The 23,015-nt window shown below is 42.8% G+C and overlaps 1 protein-coding gene across 3 annotated transcripts in view; it reads right to left on the bottom strand.

Moving 5' to 3' along the window:
• SETBP1 (SET binding protein 1) overlaps window positions 1-23,015 on the bottom strand; it is a 375,264-nt gene that overhangs the window by 100,930 nt on the left and 251,319 nt on the right. For all 3 annotated transcript variants that reach the window (XM_042911416.1, XM_042911418.1, XM_042911417.1), the window contains one exon: window positions 7,599-11,058. In XM_042911416.1, coding sequence (XP_042767350.1) covers window positions 7,599-11,058 — 3,460 coding nt within the window. The remainder of the gene's footprint in view (window positions 1-7,598; window positions 11,059-23,015) is intronic.

Below are 23,015 nucleotides of genomic sequence, written 5' to 3'. Positions count from 1 at the left end.
CATGGAAAGGCAGAATGGCACAGCATAAAAGGTTCTCGCATTGTTTTTATGCCCCCAGACGTGGGGACATTAGGCTTAAGACGTACTAAGATTGGATGCATCACCTCCCATCAAAGGCTGATAAGAAATAAAATCTCCTTAGAAGCTGGAGCATGGCTAGAACCACTTTCACTGTCTGCACCTACAGCCCCCATTTTCTCATTGTCCACTTGATTCTTTAACTTCTTATCACTTGTATTTGGTACATGGCCCACCAAGCCGTAACCATATGAGGCACTAATTACATAATATTTAAAATTTCTGTTGCTTCAGGACCACTGATATGTTCATACATATTCTCATCTCCCATGAACTCTCTGAAGCTTCTGGTCCTAAGGGCCACCCCATTCTTCTTAAATGCATTCTTCTTTGACTCCTTGGTTTCCCTCCAACATTTCTAGCATTTCTTCTCTGCATCTTTCCTGATTCCCTCTTATTCTGCTTCTCTCTTTAAGGTGAGCCACAGGGTCCTCTCTTCCACCCTCTTTTCTTTATTCTCTGTAATTCTCTCTCTTGCTCTGCACAGCACTATTGACTTCTGCCTTAGCAACTCAATTTCTTGCACACCGACCAGATTCTTTCTTTGATTTCTGTAATTCTGTTCATATGCTACCACTCTTCCAGTTGTTTGGAGACAACATATTGGAATCATCTTTGACTTTAGCTAGAGAAGAAAAGAGATGAATTAAGAATGACTCACCTGAGTAGTGATATTTTTATGCTACTTATAATGTGGGCGCTAGGGTAGGGAAGGAAAGCAGGGTGGTGGGTACAACCCAAATAAGACATGGATAATTAGCATATCGTACGGAAAGACCAAAGATGGAGCAGGTTGGCTCAACCCAGACTAGTGGGAAAGAGTGTTCAGGAAAGAAAGACAAAGTATAATTTGGTCATTTCATGACTTTTGCCTATTTAAAAAATGACTTCCCACTGCCTACTTCATTAAGCACAAGCTTCACAGTGTAGGGAAAAAAAACCCTAACCCATGAGGACAACAGTCTTTTCTGGCCTTATCTGTCATGATCCCCAACTGCAGATCCTATCCTCAACAAAACTGGAGTAAACACCATTTCTCAAATGTTTCTTGGGTACTTCCACCTAAATACCTTTGTTTACATGGCTTCCTTTCCACATTGTGCTTGCTTCACCACCTCACCTCCACCTCCCTTCAGTCCTCTACTATTTCCACTCTCCAAAGCTTCTTCCATCCATCAAGACCCATCTTAAATAGCAACTACTGCAAAGAAGCATTTCTGATTCCACTGCTGTACTTGTACTGAAAACATGGAGGTGGCTTACCCTCATTTGGGCAGCCCCAGAGCTTCCTCTGTGGCTTCTGATGGCGCTTATAGCCTGCCTTGTAAGATCAGCTTCATCCAGTTTCCTCCTCTGCATTAACAGGAGAGACTTCTGGATTGTGATTCTTTGAGGGCATAAGCATCCAGTTTATTAATCCTTGAATTCCTCCCCCAGGACTGCACCAAACGTGTGTATGTATGTGTGTGTGTGTGTGTGTGTGTGTGTGTGTACCAGCCACCAAAGAAATCCTTTTTTACATTTTCGCTTGTCGTTATCACCCCCTTGAATTCAGCCAATTTGTACTAAGTGTTATACTGACACGAGCCTATGCCACAATCCAAGCAAGTATTCAGTCTCATTACCTTTTCGTTTATAGAGTGAAAGAGATGGGTTTCTGGAAAGTCTTTCTGAAGGCACCATCCTCATCTCTGCCCCAGTGACACACCAGTCTTTGGCAAGCATGCTTTATTGATTTCTCTAGCCAAGAAAGGCTCCATGTTGTATCAAAGCCAAGTCTGTTGAAACTGTAAGCTCTCTGCACCCACACCTGAATCTGCATAATTCTCCAAAGCCACAAGGTATAAATAAAAACTTCCAACAGGACAGGGGAGCGTTTGCCAACTGTGGGAAGATAAATGGCCTGGGGACTTCTTGCTCCAAAGGCAGAATGGCTTGATTTCTGATTTTAATGTGGAAAAAGAGATGCTGGGAATCTAAGATTTTTTTCTTTCGTTGCCAGAAAGTTATGGGTCACAACATTTAATTTGATTAATTCCTGGTTTCCAAGAGAAAACCTTAGGAGGAACCTTGGGAGGCCCAATAAAATAAGTATGTGCAATTGTTAAGACAGGAAAGGAAAAAAAATGACTTCCATCAGAGCCCACAAAGATTGTTTCCAGTCCCAAACATGGGTCCCCCGAGACAGCCTGGAAACCAAATTATTGTCAAATAGATGCTTACCTTTTACAACAGCTCACAGCAAAAGAAAACATATAGCTTAACATCACTCCCACAACTCACCTTTCTAGTTTTTTTTTCTTTTATTCCCTCTCCCTCTCCCTCTCCCTCTCCCTCTCCCTCTCCCTCTCCCTCTCCCTCTCCCTCTCCCTCTCCCTCTCCCTCTCCCTCTCCCTCTCCCTCTCCCTCTCCCTCTCCCTCTCCCTCTCCCTCTCCCTCTCCCTCTCCCTCTCCCTCTCCCTCTCCCTCTCCCTCTCCCTCTCCCTCTCCCTCTCCCTCTCCCTCTCCCTCTCCCTCTCCCTCTCCCTCTCCCTCTCCCTCTCCCTCTCCCTCTCCCTGATGTTAAGCTTCTGGGTTTGAGCTCTTCTGCCAATTAGGTATGTATCACTGGGTGAGTCACTTGACCTTATTAAGCCTCAATGTACTCATCAGCAAAATGAGGTGTTTATACTACATTGTTAAGATTCTTTTACTTCTGAGTCTAAATACAAATGCAAACATGCTCTGTCTGTTCCCAGGCAATGGGTCACACAAGTGCTCTAATCTTTTTTCGAAGGTGATGACTGTGGGTTCAGCACAGAAAAGGAATGAGCTAACTTGTTGGTGGGGGATCAGGTATGGAGAGTTCCACCTTTTTGAAAAGTGAAATCAAATGGCTAGAGGAAGTGGCTGGAGCCAAAGATGAATGGTGGTGAGTCCTATAATTTAATACACAGACCAGAGGGATCTGTTTGGAAATTTCATTGCACAGCTAGTTAATTGGCCAAGTTGGCGATTGAGCACTTTCTTCCTAACTATCCAATCTGTATGTTTGTGCACATGCATGTGCATATATGTTTGCATTCAAGCTGCACTGTATAAATTTGAGACTTTTAGAATCTGAGACTATGAGATCTGGTCAGAACTTTTCCTACCACAGTCCCACTTGGGAAAACAGAGTGAAAAAGATGAAGAGGTCTTTCAGCTGAATAGTGGAGGAGACAAGACTGGGCCAGGTGCTCATAATCCTGTTAAACCACACAGCAGCCATTAGCTAATTAATCTTTCATTTCCTCCCACAGGATGACCCAGAATTCAACCTGGATTAAGATTAAACAGACTGCACTTCATCATCTTTTTATTTTTCACTTTCTTTTTTCCTGGTCTTAACTTTTTCTCCCATGAGACCTCTTCTTCCCTCTATTCTATTTGTAGAAAACATTCCTCACACATAGTTCTTTTATATAGTTTTCATGACATTTCATCAATGTGGCTAATTTCCTCATCTGGATGCCTGATTGGAGGAGGGTTTTGTATTATTCTTGGCTTGGGCATCTATTTCTGAAGTTCCCAGCATAATATTAGGTCAAAATATGCAAAAATTGTTTCTAAGTGGTATGAATGGGGAGAACATCACTCACACTACAGACCTCTTCCACCACCTAAGGAGAAGTTGGCTTTGAGAGCATGTGGCGTCCTTCTGACTATGTGTTATCAAACTTGGACAGGATTGCTCTTCTAGGAATCTGCAGCATGTCAGTGCACTAAAGATGGTGATGCCTGGTGGGAGAAAGGCGCACATGAGGGCCCATCAGGCTCCTTCCAGCTTTGGGTATCTGTGGATGGCACCTTCCCACTGCTTATCCATTATTTGGTCCCAGACAAGCATTTTTATAAATGGAGATTTAGCAGATGGTATCCATTTAGAAAACAGATCAAAAGGTCCACTGCCTTCTGAAACAAACAAACAAACAAACAAAGCAGAAGGGGTAAAATAGAGAAAAATGGTAAAGAGTCCATGTGACTTCTAAGCTCCAGGTGTGTTGTAAGGGGGCTAACAAGACAATGCATCCATCTGCTGGGCCAAGGGGGTTGGAGAAAGAATGATTTTCCAAGCAGGAAAGAGGAAATGGAGTGTGCAACTATTGCTATTGCTAAATGAAGTCTCTAATTTCTGTCTCCATAATGGTAATGACTTCCATTTATATGGTGTCTTCCAACAGCTCTGATCTCAGGGAATGCTCAAAGTCCTCTCTTGACTTAGCTCCTAAATCTGGCCCTCAACAGGCTAAAGAATGGCATCTATATTTATGTCATATCTATTTTAGAAAAGACTAGCTCATGTGAAATAGGACATTGGGATGCTAAGGGAATGAATCCAGAGTGGAGAAAGAAAAGGTAGAGGGAGAGAAATTGTGAGGAATACTGATACTTTTTTCCAAGCAGGACCCTCAGTATCATCCACAGAAGAGACACCTCGACTCAGGTAAAGTCTCTTAAAGGTTTTAATGCCTCCAGTAACCTCAGTCTCACTCCACCTGCCTTCCACCTTTTAATGGGACTTGGTGTTCCTTCAAGTGTGTCACATTAAGGTGAGCACTCTTCGGGGAGTCTTGACAAACTCTGACATTGAATTCCAAGTGCTGCTAAAGGCATTTTGTCCCTGATGCTTTTGGGGTTCAGAAATAGAGGGGACATTTGGAATACAGGTGAGATGAGGCCAAGGTTTGGAAGGGAGGGGAGTGATAGAGAATCTGATCTCCTCCAGTAACATATTCAACAAAATGTGTAGGGACAACAGACATAACTCATATAGATATAGAAACCACCAACAACTATGATTCACTAAAACGCTGAAGAAGAAAAAAATATAACACAGAGTAAGCACAAAGCAGTAGCAAAAATAACTCTGAGAACTGGATTGCAGTAGGAGCAGAGGTGGAAGCCTGTCCAGGTAGACATTTCCAGGCTAATGTCTAGAAAAGGTTGGGCCATTAGGGGTCCTTTTTCATTGGTTGGGAATTGAATACAGGGATGTGGTCTTTCCTTAATTACTCTCTTCTGTAATTATCACATAATCGCTGTGAAGATGCCTTAGGGAAAGGCATGTAATTGGGGGATGGATGGATATCTGAGAGGAAGGGCCATAGAGGAATACATGAGTACTGAGCTGAGGACCAGGACCTGTGTTCTAGACTTGGCTTAACTATTGGTGGCCTGTGTTCAAGCTGCAATGCGATGGCCAAAGCCCTGGGCTTAAAATCATAAATAATGGCTTTCTAAACCCGAGCAGGTCACTTGATCTCTGAACCTCAATGTATTTGTAAAATAGAAATGAAAATACCTCTCTTCTAAGATTGCAGGGTGTCATCAAGAAATGCATGCGAAATGGCTTTAAGAACTGAAACATGCTATATGAAAGAGGTCTGGCCCAACCCTGTCAGATACAGATGAGTAGACACTAACCCAAAGAAACAGAATGCCATGCCTAAGGTCCTACATCACAGAGTACCCAATTAATACCCAATTAGGTTGAACCCAGCTTTCTTTTATGACACTTGTCATAATGCTGGTTTCTTTTCACCTGATGTGGCAGAGTAAAGAATGAATAAGATAGGGAGAGGAAGGGGAATTTTGAAGAAAGTAATGCCATCATGTGAATGCAAACCCAGATAGAACTGTATGGCTAAGAGGGTGGGCACCTTCAGAGACACACAAGGATCAGAGATGGATCTCTATCTGGGAACCTTCATGAAGTCAACCAGCACCCGGAAATGTAGTCCAACCAGAGAAAAATCTTGGTATGACTGCTGAGAAATCTAATAAGCAATGATGGATAGAGATTTTAGCTTCTAAGATCTTGCTTCTCAGGTCTGTTAAGTTAGGATCCTTGCTTGTAGCTTCTTAGTAATAACATGGCAACATTACTGTTTTGCTAAATAATGCCAAGAAAATACAAAAATGAAGAAAACCCTGTGTCCATGGCTGGTGTTGGACCTGTGGATCAATTTCACCATATTGAAAGAGAGCAATAGTTTTTCTCATGTAAAAGTTTAATCTAGCAACTCCGTCCAGGTGGGCTTAATTTGAGCTTTGTGTAGAAAAAAACAAATACTTTCAACAAAGTCTGATGATGAGAAACAGAGAAACTTAGATGAGAACATCCACTTTGGGCAATTTATCCACTTTGGGCAATTATGAAGTGTGGGCCATTTATCACCTTCAGTAGGAGACATGACTGCTAATTGGTCTCTTCATTAACCAAGGAGAACATCCACCACTACAGCAACTCACAAGCTAGTGGTAATTTGAGGCAATCTTTAAGTGGTTTCCAACTCATAATCATATTTCTTCTGAAGTCTGCTGGCCTAGAAAAATGACTCTAATTCCTCATGAATACACTGCCCTCACCTTCACTCATGATGGACTACCCAGCAGGGAAGAGGTACACATCACAAACAGAGGAGAAACACTACACCCAAACCTGAAATAAAGATGACTAGTCTTTTAAAAGCAGACTGTGGCCAGAGTGCTTGTACTATCTGGGGGTAGAGGGAGCATGAGAAATCCTTTCAGCTTCTGTAGCTCCTAGAAAAGGAGCTTCTGCTGTTTTCCTCGTAAACAACTGTTCTGTTCTGCAAGAGACTTATCACTTTCATGATGTCTGGACAGGGACAAAGGGATACTTACAACGAAGTATCAAGCTTCTGTGGCAAGGAAGGTCTGTGTGGGTGGGAACGTTAGCAAGGAAATTCTGCCAGCAACTGACAAGGAATGAGCTCTTTCTAACAGCAACCAGTACTTCAAGTTTAGCAATCAGTGGGCAAAATCCCACTCCCAGCAGACATGCCAAGAGATGCAGCAGTAAGTTCCCGTAGGGGCAGGAGGCTTGCAACACCTTTCAGCCAGGCTCCCTCCCCTTCATGCGGGGAAATGATGAGTGGGGTCTCCTCAGGGAAGCTTATCAAATGCCCATGGACAAAATGAGGACAAGACAGCCTGGAGCTATGGCTCCCTCATTAGGTACACTTGAGGATGCACAGGTGGGCAGCTTCCAATGGCTCTGCTGTAGACTTCTCACCTAGGATGTGGGACTTCTGGAGGCAGCATGCCAGATGAACTAGATATCGCTCCCATCCAGCATTGACATTCTTGGGATCTTACTGGCATTCTTAGTGAGTTTCAGAGGGTTTATGCCACTAACAAACCGCACCATCAGATTGGATGAGGACTTAAGCATAGCATCTCTAATAGAAAGCATACACACAGTGGGTGTGGTTGTAGTCTAGGTAGCTACTGGGGCTGTCTCTAGGCCCATGGATCCCAAGGCAATGACTCTGAGAGGAAAGGCAGTAAATACCAAATAACCCGTGTATAAATAGTGCTGCAAAGTCACATGTGAAGAACGCCCATTTCCACCTGGTCCCTACCTCTCTGCAAACTAGTGAATACAATGTGTCAATGATGGCAGACTCCTGACGTGCAAAGGCCAGCACTGAAATAATAAGACAGCCTCGGTCTGAGGAGAAACACGGCCTTACCTGGAGACAGGGAGGAGTCATAAGAACTTCTCTCCTTGCGGCTCATCTTGAAGGCTTGGATGTCCTTTTCCCTGTATGTCCCAAAGCCCTCATAGCTCCTCCTTTTACTCCCGCTCATGTCACTGTCCCACTTGTCATTTGAAGGGGTCATGTCACTGAACACGTCCAGGCTCTCGGGTCGGGTGCTGCCACCATCCCCACCACTGCCAGAGTACCTCTTTGTGCACGAGTCTGTAGGCTCACTGCTCAAGTCACCTTTGTCCTTGGCCTGTGTCCAATGCTGGGCATCAGAAAGTGACAGTGTAGACAGGGTGTCCACCTCAAAGTTGTTCTTAGAAGCTTTGTGGCCGGCTTCACTGTGCTGGTGCTTCTGCTTCTCCTTATGCTTATTCTTCTCACTCACTAGTGGGAGCTCCTTGTCCGCACTACTCAGCCGCTCGCTCAGGATGTGGCTGGAGAAGCCTGTGGCTTTGCCTGCAAAGAGACCACTCAGGTTGTCATGGGTCCCCAGGATCCGGTCTTCCTTGTGCTTATGCTTGTGTTTGTGTTTTCTCTTGTGGAGCCGACCGCTGGACAGACCGGCACTGCCCGCCTTGGGAGGATTCAGGGATGGCTGCATGTCGCCGAGGCCCATGCCGACAGGTCCCTGCAGGTGCACTCCATGCTTTGCTTTATGCTTAGCTGTACCAGACATCTTCACGTGGGAGCTTGTGTGGAACTGAGGTGGTGGCACTGTTGGCCTCATGAATGGGGAAGCTGCTCCAAGTGTGTGCGACAGGTACAAAGGAGCTGGGTACTGACTGTAATAACCAAGGTTCATCATAGGCATTGATGTGTAAGGCATTCCATAGGGTGCATAGTAACTTCCACTGGGAATAGGGTAGCTGAACCCTTGTAAAAAAGGCACCTTTGTCATGGTGTCATTGGTTTTTGCAGGCCTACCACGCTTCTTCTTTGACTTCAAGTCTGAAGTCCTGCGAAGATAGAGCAACGGGTCATACTGGATATATGGCACCGGGTAATAGTGATCGAAATTAATCCGAAAAATGCTGGGATACGGATTCTCGTGGTAGAAGGTGTAACTCCGGTGGGAGATCCTGAACACCTGGAACTTGGTGATGAGCTCTTCCAGGTCTGCCAGAAACTGAAGGTCATCACGATTTTGCAGGCTTTTCCGTTTCCTCTTGTGCTTTGGCTTCTTGAGGCTTTCATGGGCCAGGAAGTTGTCCACCATGAGATGCTTCTGCCGGTGGCCATGCCGGTTCTTTGTGCTGGTGTCAGACGGAATGGTCTCCGGGTTGTCCAGGGAGCAGAAGTCAAAAGAGTACCTCCGTCGGGATTCTGAACTCTTCTCTGCTTGGTCAGACGTGCTGTTGTTGTCCGTCCCAATGCCGCTGTCGCTTGGGATCGTCTCCTCACTGTGCGACTCGCTCACGGGGGACAGCGTTATTTCCTTGAGTGACCCAATCTCGCAAAGGTGGGAAGGTGAGTTGGCCATCAGCCTGGGGGGAGACAGCTTCCAGGCTCCACTGTGTATTCCCTTTTGGGTTTTGGTTGGAAGAGCACTGATAGGCTGGAGATTTGGCATAGTTTTCAACTCTGAAAAATTGGTTTCAGTGCTGGCGGGGCTCAGGTTGCCATTTGACCCACCTAACTGTGTTGAAAGTGGGTGCATAGCTGCTGGTGAAGACGCCACAAGTGACTGAAAGTTGGAAGGCACGGCTGGAACATCCGGCTGGCTAGAAACAGGCCTTGGGTGCTTGATGGCTGTTTTGGGTTCCTCAGATGGGGGTGGCAGCTCTGCTCTTGGCTTCCTGCCCCTCTTCTTGCCAATGTAGATGGTTCCCCTCTTGCTGACATTAATCTGCTTGCCCAATTTGCTCTCGATGGCTGCTGCCCCAGGGCTGGTCTCTGGGGGAGCTTTAGCCTTCAGAGCAATGTTGCTGGAGCAGGACAAGATCTGGTTCAAGATATTTTTTCTCTTGAGTGTTTTCATCTTATTGATAGTTTTGATGGTCTTCTTATCCAACACCCCAAGCTTTCCAACTTTTTTGTGAAATTTCATCTCGCTCATGGGCTTGTCCTCTCCTGGCACTAGTTGGGCCAACTTAGCTAAACTGCGTCGTCTCTTTCTTTTCTTCGTGCCAGGGAACTCCCGGCTGATGGGACTGACCGGGCTGGTAGAAGTCCCCTCGTGAATCGTCTCAACCGTGAGCAAAGGCTGCTTCTTCGGCCGCCCCCGCTTCTTCTTGACTGGCGTGATCACAGTAAGACTGTCTGTGTTGGTGTACAGAGGGCTGGATGGGGTGATGGGATAGGCAGATGGCGGTTCCACCATCAGTTTATCGGAGGTGGCCATGACTGCCTCCCGAAGCATACTGGTGGGCTTTGGTTTGCTGCATGTCCACCTCCGTTTTGCAGCAAATTTGGGATGCTGGATTTCTGGCAGCTTTCTCGATGGAGAGTGGTCTGTGCACGCTGGAGGCGTCACGATCATGGGTGGCTTCCGCTGCTTAGACAGACCTCCTGGAACGACTTTCTCGGCATTTCCACTTGTTTCAAGGCCAACTGAGGGGGACTCGTTCTCTATCATTTTACTCAACTTAGGGACACGGGGATCTTTCTTATTTCCCTCAGGGTTGGAGAGTATCCTATTAACCACTTCACTGCTCATAGTGATTCCAGAAGCCAGGGCTTTCTCTGGCATGATCTTTTCCACCACTGCTTTGATGGACTGTCTCTTTTTCCTCTTATGGCTGGTTGGATCTAGACAGGGTGCCTTGATAGGGATAGTAATCCGGACATGACTTGAGTCATTTTCAGGATTACTGACAGAACTCGTGTTCTGCCTGGCTGGTGATGCCTCTTGGGCATTATCTGCAGAGTAGCCTTCCCTTTTCCCTTCTGTATTGTCAAATGCTTTCTGGGCATTCTTGACCCAGTCCAGGTCCGGGTTTGATATGGTTTGACTTATCACATCTTTTTTACTGGACTTTTTCTTGCTGCCTATAGTAGGTGGTTCTGGGGGCTCCTTTGCAACTCCGCCATCTTGATCTACCAAGGGCTGAAGCCCATTGCACTCGACAGAGCTGCTGGGTGGGGCTGGTGAGCTGTGGCTGCCTGGGGATGGGACCACGCCTCCCAAGAGCAGATCTTTGCTGCTGTTGGACAACTGACTCCATGTGCTCCCTGCACTGCCTTTCTTACCCTGGGCCTTTGCAAAGGAAGCCACGGGCTCAAGAGCAGGGATCTTGCTGGTGCTTGCAGTTTCTCTGCCAGACTCTGGACTGATGAAGCAATTCTGAGTGGCAGGTCCACTGTCAGAGTTGGTGGACCAGTCCATGTGGTTCTGGCTGCTGCTTTTTTGCTGGTGCTTTGGTTTTAAGGTGTCACTGGTGACGTCCTGTGGGAGGCCTGGGTCATAGTGGAGAGCTGAGTGTTTCTGTGGCCGCTCGTAAGCCTAAAGGTGGGGCAGGTGGAGAAGGAGAGAGAGAGAAACAAAGATGAGCATGTTGGAGATATTTAAAATTCAATGTCAAAAGGCTTTATTATTTGAAAGTTGGTAATGGCCACCTTTAATTCCAGAATGGTTTTGAAAGTTTTCTCATTTGCAGAAGTAAAAACATGTGGCACAGATTTGGAACATTAATAAGGATGCTTTGATCACCATCTTTATCCCCCTTAACAATAGGAACTTTTACCGATCTTTTGGTTGAATGCAATCTCAGCATAGAGGACAGGCCCTGCAGGTCACTTAGCTTGGTGCCCGACTTGTATGAATGAAAAAGCTGAAACTTTTCTAATGGTGAGTCCTGCCTATGGTGGCAGAGCCCAGGAGAGAATGTGAACTTTCCAACTCCCCGGTCCCTTTGCCTAACTCAAGCTGCCTCTTACTTCTGTCCCAGCTTCCCCTCCAACTCATGTCCTTCCTTTGCTTCCTCCTACTGAAGTTCATTTCTGTTTGCACTTTACCTGGGAGTTTAGCATCTCTGTGCTCAAACAAGTAGTTCACTGGGAACCACTGCAACAAGGAAAAACAGCACAAGCTGAGGAACTAAGGGGGGAATTTGAAGACTGTGTGAAGACAAGGGAGCCAGTCAAGGACATGGAGAAGAAGAAATGGAGTAGGAAAGAAACTCAAAAGACCTTCCACCCTTCTGACTTTTAGGAGCGGTGTGGTGTTGGGAGTTAGTATGCTGAGGCATCCTGAAACCCAGGTTAGGCACTGACAGCTTTCTTGAGAAAACTCCTGGACAATCTCAAAAGGAACCTTGAGTCTCGTGGACATAAATGGGTCAAAAAAAAATGCACAGTCACTCAAGATCACTGCTCCCAACCCTGTCAGCTGTGCTTCTCCCAGCATGAATTCTACAGGAAAGTCTCTAGACTTCGGCACCTTCCTGAGGACTGACCCTTCAGTCCGGAAAGGCAGAACCTGTGCTAGAGGCCAGACATAACCAGTGCCTACAAAGTCACAGAGGGAGTAGTTAATGAATGTCTTTTTGAGATATTAAAAGGTTTTTTAAGGTTGATTTATTTTTAATAGAGAGTACAAGCTGGGAAAGGACAGAGAGAGATGGGGACAGAAGATTGGAGGCAGGATATGTGCTGACAGCAGCGAGTCCAATGAGGGACTTGAACTCATGAACCGGGAGATCATGACCTGAGCTGAAGGTGGATGCTCAACTGGTTGAGCCACCCAGCTTGCCCAAGACATTAACCCAATTTTTTTTAATGTAGATACACTAACATTATTGCAGATAGATTTTAAGCCATGCTACCAGTGTAAAGAAGCATTCTTCAAAGTTTATCGTAAGTACTGTTTTATAAACACAAGCAGTAAACATACAGGATGCATTATCCTAAGATGTGTTAAAGAATGGAAAATACTAGTAAATTGAAGAAAGCTTTGGATAATATCTCCACTGAGAAGTAAATGATGGTTGGCTTAGTGGACTTAGGAAGTTTTAACCTGTAATATGTATCTGTCTTTATCTATGTATCTACCCATGTTTCTATCATCGATCTGTGCCTATTTGCCATTGATGTTCTAGCATTTACGCTTCATTAGAAAACACTGCTTATAGTCCCTATTAAGAATCAAAACACAGGTGTCAGAAACCATTATGGGTAAAATTCAATGCAGTAAAGCAAGTAGGGTTTTTTTCACAGTGGTTCCTGGAATCCCTAGAGTTATTTTCTGCCTCCCTGATTTTGTGAAATCCTGTTTATACTTCCAGTATTGGACTCTATTTTTTAAGTATCATGAGACAGTCTCCCCAGGCTAAGCCTATAAGTGCCTAGGAGAAAATTAAGACAAAAATTTACTTTTTTGTATTTACTTTTTCTTCATCTTGCAGTGTTTTAGGGGACATCACTAATCATCAACATCTAGACTAATCCTGCACTTGACTTTGCTAGAAATTACTGCTGTGGACATAAGCTGCTGTCCCATTTTTTAAAAAATACAGGAATCTTATTCATGGCATAAAATGTTGAATGCCACTTATCTTTTATGAATCAGGGCTCTGCTAATTTGTCATTTGTACTTTAGATTTTAGTTGGCACTGTGTATGTACTCACAGGATGACAGGTCTACAAAAGGGCTTGGAAACAAAATTTCTCACTCTTTAGTGCAATAGTATAAGCGGTAACTCATACTAGAACACTTCTGAGAGTTAGTGCTGGCACTTCTTAAACATTACAGTGCAAAAAAAAAAAATCTGAGTTCCTAGTTTGGACTCCGGCAAAGCAGGACTTACAGTCACCCGTTTCCCCTGCCCCCCTCCCAACTTTCTTGCCACACCTCCCCACACTTTTCTAGATCTGGTCACTGAAGTCCACACTGGGACTTCGTAGTGAAACTGGAATTTTGGTCTCTGATCCCACCAGTTTCCCTCGATTGCTCCGTCTTTTTCTTCTTGGAATCTAGCAGAATCCTTAATTATTACTCTTCACGTTTGAATCTCAGCTCGATTGTAGGGAGGCTCCCTACCTTAGAGAAGTACTCCTGTTAGAAGTTTTCATGAAAACAGGTATGTCATCTTTGTTGTACTTTTATTTTAGTTTTAATTTTACATTTGATTTGTGCATTAATTGAATTAAAGCCCGTTTCCCTTTCTAGCCTGTACACACCATCACACGAGTACCAAGCACAGTACCTGGCAAGTAGTAGGCACTCAACAAACATTTATTGAATAAATGAAGGAACACACATTTTGCTATGGGGATATTTCATTTTTTATCAATAGTGAGATTAATGGCCTGTATATTATAACATATTGTCTCAAACACAGTTACCCCCTGCAGCCTAATTCCTTATGCCATTTCCTTCTGCAAACACCATTGTCTCTCATAAAGACATCGATCACAATCCCCATAATGCTTTGTGTCATTATTTGTGTACTTTTCTGTCTCCCTCTCCTAGACTGTAAGTACTTTGAGGTCAGAGACTCATTTATCTTCTTATCCCCTATGCCTACTACAAAGCAAACCACCCAGAAAGTTCCCAATAAATGTTTGTTGAGTGAATAAGCAAAATCACTTTTGAGATGCCTATTGCCATGATAAAATATGTGGCTGCACACAGAAGACAATAAACTGCCAATCATTCATTTGATAATGCTTATAAGGAAATTGGAGCGCTCAAATGCATTAGGTGTTGAACAACAAAAAAAATCCTTCCCCAATACTTAAGGACTAAAGGCATTTGCAAAGTAACTCCCCTTCAATGCAATTTTTACTTAGTTCTCTCTCATCTCCTGTTAATTATTTCACTTTCCAATTAACTCTGCCTTTGGGGAAGGCCATGTGACTGTCAGGAGGGTGGATTTCACTCCGGCAGTTGAAAGGTGGGGCCTGCTCACTTATACCCAGGGCAGACCGGCTGAAAGTAATGCAGTTAAGTGTGCCTGGTTCCCAGTGCCTCCATCTGGACACTGCCTGATCTCATTGTTTCTACCATTTCAGCTGCAATTTGCCCTGCTGGGAGAGCTGCACAATCAAAGGGCAGGGTGGACAAAAGGGAAGCACAACAAAGGATCAGGACTAATGGGGGGAAATGGTGCTTTAAACCCTGCACTGAGATGGGTTGCAGTGAAGGGGCAAAGAGAACTGAGGAGTGTTCTCTAAGGGGTCCAGGAGAACACGGCTTTTCTCCAGCCTTGGCTGATGGCTATATCCCATTGCATTTCACGGAATCCCATTTCTTCATCTGTCAGCCATGACATATTATATACACAATGGTAAGGCTGTCAGTTCCAATATGTCCTTCACTGCGAATTGAGTACTTACTCCATTGAGACAGAGATGGACGTGGCAAAACAGGCCCTTAGCTCAATGCTGGCTGGGGCAAACTAGGGGCTCCCCCTCCCACCCTTCCTGCAGTCAGTCTCCCCAGGGGGGTCTTTGACTGAGGGCTTTATTGACCTACTTAGCACATGTTTCCATCTCCCCCTTAGATTCTACATTTTTCTGGGAGTAAGACCTGAATCTTTAAAGCCTCTTTGCTACCTTTCATCCATGGCAGGGGTGTTGCCTAAAATGGTTACCAAATAAGGCAAGTCCTGATGGAATTCTACATTGGGCTCATTATTTTGTGGAAAACTTTTAGTACCAACTAAGCCCAGCATTTCTCTTGGCTGTTCCCCCACCCCCCGTGAACTGTTTGAAAACATACAGTCACTTTGAAGGTGTGGCTTACTTTTATAAGAAAAATGTTTTCCGGGCCCCTTCAGCCTAGATGCCAAATGCTCATCACTGAACCACCATTCTGAAAACTACACAGATATCTCTTCTAAAGGATGTGTTTATGGAAGCAAGTTCTTCTGCAATGTGAAGAATTATTTTGTGAAGTGGATAACTTCACAATGTATAATAGATCATATACATTTAAATTTTGCGTAAGTTAGATTACCTTGTAAAAAGCACTTGATTTTTGTCTACTTTTAAGAACAAGCATGAGATCACTGCATAAAAACTTGAAAAATCCATAAAAATGGGAAGAAAATGAGTCACCCAGTCTTATCTATGGCTTATCTAAAGTAAGGGTTGTCACAATGAGAGAAGAGGGCTATTTGGGTCTGAGAAAAATCATATAACTCATCAAAAATCAAGCATGACTTTGTGGGAGATAAACTACTCTTTTGGGTTAGCTGTGTTTGTGCTACTTTCTGCTGACACTGATAATTTAAATTTACTGTTTGTAAGATATTTTGCTTTACAAGAGTAGGAAAATATGCCTGGGTATGAAGGAATGAGGGGAACTTTTGCTCTTAATTTGGCAACTGATGCTTCTCAAGATGAGATCCTGGACCACTGTACCAGAAATACCTAAGGTACTGGTTGTTAATACAGATCCTTGGGCCCCACTGCAGATCTACTGATTGCAATCTTCTAGAGTGGGACCAAGGAATGTGCATTTTAACATGCTCTCCAGATAATTCTGAAGCACAATCAAGTTTTAAAAGCACTGATCTAATGTTTCAATACTATAATTCCTCTGGGGTGGGGCTCTTCTGTGGTTGCCATGACATCTGTAGCACATTTTGGTGGTAAATGTGCAGAACAAATCACCATAGGCCTGTTAGGATATGCAATCTGGCACCAGTGAGCATTCTTGTTTTGCTCTCTGAACTCTTTATAACTTACATAGTAAGACACTCTAACATTGTACCCTGTTCAGATATTCCAAGTACACTGCAAGGTGAGGTGGGCAGAAAAGTCAATGGTGTGGGTGGATGAGTATGCTGTCCTCCCAGAAAGACTTTGGAATGCAGATGTTCATGACCTCCCACCCTGGGATTTCTATTTCCCCAACTCATGCAGGCCAATACCCAGAGCCCTGGGGTATCCTGACATTTATCTCTGAGGCTCAAAGCAAGTGCTCGAGCCTGAGCAAGAACTGAGTGTGGGAGACAAGGAATGTAACCAGAAAATGTCTGACGAAAGCTTCTCAACCCTGGCTGTACGTTAGAATCATTAGGAAGCTTCATAAAGAATACCATGCCTGGGATCTGACCTGGACCAATTAAATCTGCATTCTAGAAGTGGGGTCTGAACAGTAGTACTTTGTTCAAAGCTCTTGGTTATCCCAATGGGCAGACAAAGTTGAGAATCACTGGATTATATCAAAGACAGGGGTCTGGGTTAGGGACTAGGGAGGCTCTGATATTATCAGGATATGTTCTAGTTCAGTGGTTTTCAAATGTGTTCCATAGAGTCCTAGGATTTTGTAAAGACATTTCTGAACTATAGCCAGTGGATGGGGCAAGAGAGATGCTCCACATCATTCTTTTAACCCTCAAATAAACATAACAGCCCTGCAAAGGATTTCATTTATGAGTGTAGGGGTTGGGGAGAGATGGTTCTATCACTTAAAGAAAGACTTTGAGAATGACCCGTTAGGCTCATGAAGAGGAAAAATGTATATATCAGCTTCCATTGAACTTGACCCCAGAGGATCTCTCCTCATCCCAGTTCATTCCTGCACTTGCTAACAGTAGGTATAGAAGAATGCCACTAAGTACCTTATTTGAACCATGGTCTTATGATCCTCTGATTCCACGGGTGTGATGGACTGAATGTTTATGGCCCTCCAAAATTCATGTGTTGAAGTCCTAAACCCTAATGTGATGGTTTTAGGGAATGAGGTCTTTGGGAACACAGTGTGATTAGGTAATGAGGGCAGAGCTTTCATGAATGGGATTAATGCTCTACCCCAAAGAGACACCCCAAGGAACTCTCTTCTCCTTCCCCATGTGAGGCAAGAGACATATGAGAGCCATCTCTGAACCAAGAAGCAGGTTCTCACCAGACAGTGAATCTGCCAACACCTTGATCTTGGACTTCCTAGCCATCAGAACTATGATAAATAAATTTCTGTTGTTTATAAGCCACCCATCCATGGTATTTCATTATAGCAGCCTGAACAGAAACACTACTCAGCTACTAAATGAACATAAAGTTTTCAATTATGTATATAAAGTGAAAGTGTCCTCATTTCCTGTCACATGAATTGCCCTGGGAAGTCACCTTGATTTAGTTCCCATAGGAACTATTCCTGATATGCTGTTTGGGGGCTGTGAGCGATACTAACACACTCCTTTTCCTGGGGGTGATAACAGCTGGTGCAAAGACAGAGGCCCCTAACGTATGTTTCCTTGAGTACAGGGCAATTCTGAATAATTTAAAATGATCATTGACTTCATTCCAGCCACAATGTTGTAATAGGTATTAGACTTACCCTTTCCCTGGAAACAAATATAAAACTGAACACAAAATATGAAGCAACTGTTTTCAGGCACTGGACAAGAGATAATATGGGCTGTGATTCTAGAGATAAGGAAACTCATGAGGCCTCCATATCCCTATTTTTTTTTGGCTGGGAGCACTTTCTGAACATGGACCCAGAAAAGTAGAAGCCAGAAATCTGTGATCTCACTGCATGGAAGAAACAGAGCTCAGAGTATTGGGCTGAGGGAACTGGAATATGAGAGACAGGGTAATTGAGAAGAGGAAGCCATGTAGAAAAGAAATCCTAGAAACCCTTATAGTGATCTTCTTATGTCTTTGGCCAATTTTTAATCTGCACTTGAGGGCAAGACTCCATGAACCAGCAGAGTGCAGCTACTAGGGGTCCATACGCTGAACACAGAGTTCTGAGATCACTAATACCTGGCAGTGTTGGATTTCTGTTTAGCCAGAGTGGGGTAACTTAAATGAATATTCCAGACATTTAGTTGATATTACAGAAATGGTACTCCTTAAGTGTAGGATTACACTAGCCCCAGAATAGAAACTATGTTAATCCCTCTCTAACAAAGTTTAAAAAGAATCCTCAGTAGAATAAAGCTAATCTGCCAGTAAATTAACTACCTATCATAACAAAGTCGAACTCTTTAAAGGAAAACAACAAAATCCAGAATCTACACAATATAATATCTACAACATCCAGGACAATAAAAGATGTATCAGACAAGCAACAAAATAGGCAAATGTGACCCAAAACTAAGAGAGTAGATACAGATCCAAGGCCCCTAAAACAACCGTTATGAAAATGTTCAAGTGTTGAAAGGAAAAGATGAACATAATTGATGAATATATGGGGAATCTCAGCAGAGAGACAATAACTCTACCAAAATAACCAAATAAAAATTCTAAATTGGAAAAATATAATATCTGAAGTGAAAAATTCAAAGTATGTATTTAACAGCTTATAGGACAATGCAGAAGTGAAGTTGAGTGAACATGAGGGGGAGACAATAGAAATGATCCAAACGGAAAGAAGGGAGAAAGATGTAAACAGAAAACAAACAAAAATAAACAAACAAAAAACCAAGGCTTCAGTGCCCCGTGGAAAAGTATCAATAAGTCTAACATATATAGTTAGCTTCCCAGAAGTAGAGGAGAATAGTACATATGGATTCACATAGCTAAGATGCTCAATAGACAGAATAAACACACACATAAACCACATATAGGCACATTGTAAACACACTGATGGAAACCAAAGGTAAAAGTTGTTTTTTAAAAAATGTTTATTTGTTTTTGAGAGAGAGAGTGTATGCTCACACATGAACAGGGGAGAGGCAGAGAGAAAAGAAGACAGAGAATCTCAAGCAGACTTCATGATGTCAGTGCAGAGCCTGACGTGGGGCTTGAACTCACGGGCTGTGAGTTTGTGACCTAAGCTGAAATCAAGAGTCGGACACTTAACCAACTGAGCCACCCAGGCACCCCCCAAAGATAAAAGTTTTAGAAGCAGCCAGAGAATTAAGACACATCATTATAGGGAAACAATGACAAAAATAACATCTAACTTCTCATCAGTAAAAATCAAGCCAGAAGATAATGAAATAACATCTTCATGTTAATAAAATAAAAACAAAACAGTCAACTTAAATTTCTATAACCAGTGAAAATATCCTTCAAAAATGAAGGTAAAATATTTTTAGATAAATAAAAACTGAAGGAATCAAATGCTGACAGACCAAAATTATAAGAAATGTAAAAGGAAGTTCTCTAGGGTAAAGGGAAATAATACCAAATGTAAACCCAGATCTACATGAACAAATGAAGACTATGGAAATGGAAAATATGTGGGCACACATACAATTTAAAAGGCAAATGATTGCTTAAAGCATAAATAATAACAATAAATCATAGAATTTATGACTTTTATAGAAATAAAATGTAAAACAATAAAACAAGAAACAAGAGAGTTGTATATGGAAGTATACTTGACCCTCAAAAAACATGGGTTTGAACTATACAGGTTTACTTACATGCAAATTTGTTTCAATAAATATGATATACTACTGTAAATGTATTTACTTTACAATTTTCTCAATAACACTTTCTTTTTTCTAGCTTACTTTATTGTGATTATACAGTAAACATACAAAATATGTGTTAATAAACTGTTTATGTTATCAGTAAGGCTTCCAATTAATGGTGAGCTATCAGTAGAGTTAAGTTTGGGGAGAGTCACAAGTTATACACAGATTTTCAACCATACAGGGCTCAATGCTCCTAACCCCTTTGTTGTTCAAGGTCCACTGTATATGTTTATTAAAGTTCTTATATTTGAAGGGATGTAATAATAGTTCACAGTAGCTTGGTACTTGGTGCACATTGTAATCTCTAGAGCAACCTCTAAAAATAAAACAAAGTCATGTATCTAAAACGCCAATAGAAGGAAACTTACGGAATACTAAAGAAAGCTTAATTAGTCCAAAAGAGGGCAGAAAAGGAGGAAAAAGAATGAAAAGAGGACAAAGAGAAAACATAACATTGTAGATAAACTGAACACTACTGGTAATTACATTGACTCGAAATGTATTAACAACTCCAAAACAACAACAACAACACACAGGATAGATTGTCAGACTGAACAAAAATGTAAGACCCAATTGTAGGCTGTTTACAAGAAATACTTTTAAATGTAAGAATGCAGTCAGCTTAAAAGTAAAAGGATGGAAAGAGATAAAATACAAAAAACATTAAGAATACTGGAGACAATAAATACAATGCAAAATAGACACCAGGACAAAAGGTATTCTGATAATTAGGGGCATTTCAAAATGATAAAAATAAAAGTCAATTCATCAAGAAAAGACAATACTACTAAATTTGTTTGCAACTCAAAACTTCAAATACTTGAGACAAAAACTAAGAGAATTAAAGAAAGAGATAATTCCACAATAAAAGGATTTTAAGGGGAACCTGGGTGGCTCAGTTGGTTCAGCATCTGGCACAGAGCCTGCTTGGGATTCTCTCTCTCCCTCTCTCTCTGCCGTTCCCCCACTCATGTTCACTCCCTTTCAAAATAAATAAAATTAAAAAAGATAAAAGAATGTTGACACTTTTCCTGCTGGAACAAACTGACCAAAGAAATTGGAAAAAAAAATGTATGGAAGACTGGATCAACATTCAGTCAACTGAACATTACCTACCAGCAAAACACCTTTGCCCAAATATTCTGGGCCAAAAGAAGTAGCAATGATCAGTGAGCACCTGCTGATGTCCTGAAAAATCATTTGTCATCAGGGAAATGCCAATTTAAACAACAACAAGATGCTACTATGTACTTAATAGGATGGCTAATATTAAAGAGATTGACAAGTGTTAACAAAGATATGGAGCAACTAAAACTCTCATCCATTGCTGGAGCAGGTGTAAAATGGTACAACCACATTGGAATTTGATTTGGCCACACCTTTTAAAGCTAAATATACTCTGTGACTCAGCAATTCCACTCCTACAGATTTACCCAAGAAAGAAGAAATTATTCATCCACAATCAGACTTTCATAGAACCTTCATAGCAACTTAATTCTGAGTAGAAAGCACTTGGAAACAGCCCAGGTGTTGATCAACAGGGGAATATAAAATTCATCAATAAAAATAAAAGTGTAGATATAGTCAACAACATACATAAATCACACACACACAATGATGCTGAGCTAAAGAAGCCAGACTCTCAAACAGTATATACTGTACAAATCCATTTATATAAAGTTCTAGAATAGGTGGTGGGGTTGTAAAGGGTCAGGAGGGAGGTTTCTGGGGATAATGGACATACTTTAAATCACGAGAGGATTTCAAATTACATTTGTCAAAATACATTGTCAAAACTGCTTAAAAGTATGCTTCAGATCTGTACGTTTCAGTATATGTAAATTTTACTTCAATTACATGAGAGAGAGAGACTATGTCAAACAATGATTAAGAACTCCTTATATCCGACACTCACGTACATGCACCCATACACCCCAAAGCCACTCTGCAGAACTTAGGGACTTTTTTCTCCAATGAACACCTGAGGCAGCCAGTTACTCACTGTTTCCCCTTCCCAGAGTCTTCCCTCTCCCCTTTGCACAAGGACAGCTGATGGAGTTGATCCCTAAACAATGGAGCCTGAATCAAGGAGGCAGGTGCTTGCGGCTTCTGCAGGCCCCATTCTTGGCAACATCCCTGCCCTGGGCCAAAAGGTAGAAAGGTGAAGCCTGCCTCCCTCCCAGCCACAAATCCACCTTGTTTGAGGTAAGGAAGGAAGCCTGACAAAAACCTGCTCACAAATCAAAGTTAGCGCTGCCCCGCCTCCTCTGTAAATCATACGAGATCCATCTGGGTAATGACTCCTCCAGTGTAATTCCCTATTAAGAGGCTTTATCTGGAGAGATAAGCAGCTGGTTTCCGTGTCACTAATTGCTGTCTGCTGTGATTTTAAAACATCTGCACCATTGTGCTCTTCATTTTCATATTCTAATCACCCTGAAACTTGAAAAAGGTACATCATTGATTGTTTCTATGGGTTAATTAGTACACAGTCTCCTTGTAGAGACAATTTAGAGGCAGCCAGAACCTCAATCAGGAAGTTTGTTTTAAAAATTAATAACATCGGCTGTGGCTGGAGGGACTGTCACGTTCAGGGACTAATCTGGACTCTCCTGGTGGGGGAGCCACCTTTTGTTATGCTCCACAGAGAAGGGAAGCAGACAGTGAAGGGAGTGGGGAGTGGGCGAGTGTAGAGTGGTGGTAGGCAGGACCCAGGGACCCAGGATAGGACTTGGTCCCAAGGGGACCGGACCGTTGGTCTCTGCTGCTTCCCTCCCTTCCAACTAGCCCGAGTCCCTTTCCCAGTCAGTAAAAATCAGTACTTTAATGAGGACTGACCAAAATATCTGGAGGTGAGAGCAATTTATCAAAGCAATAAGAGTACGGACATTACTTTAGATTTTATAGTCTGTTCATTGTTCCCTCTACCTCCCCATCTCAACTATGGGAGGGAGATTAAGGGACAGGGCAGTCAGAGATGAAAAGAACCAGAGCAAACAGGTGAGTGACATTGGAATTCAGAACTTCTCAAATTTAAATTGAACAGGATTCACCTGGGTATCCTGTGCAAATGCAGATT

Source organism: Panthera leo, chromosome D3 (genome assembly GCF_018350215.1).
Source record: "Panthera leo isolate Ple1 chromosome D3, P.leo_Ple1_pat1.1, whole genome shotgun sequence".
In the NCBI taxonomy this organism is placed as follows: domain Eukaryota; kingdom Metazoa; phylum Chordata; class Mammalia; order Carnivora; family Felidae; genus Panthera; species Panthera leo.
Note: the sequence above shows the minus strand (reverse complement) of the source record. Positions and strands in the feature narration are given on the sequence as shown.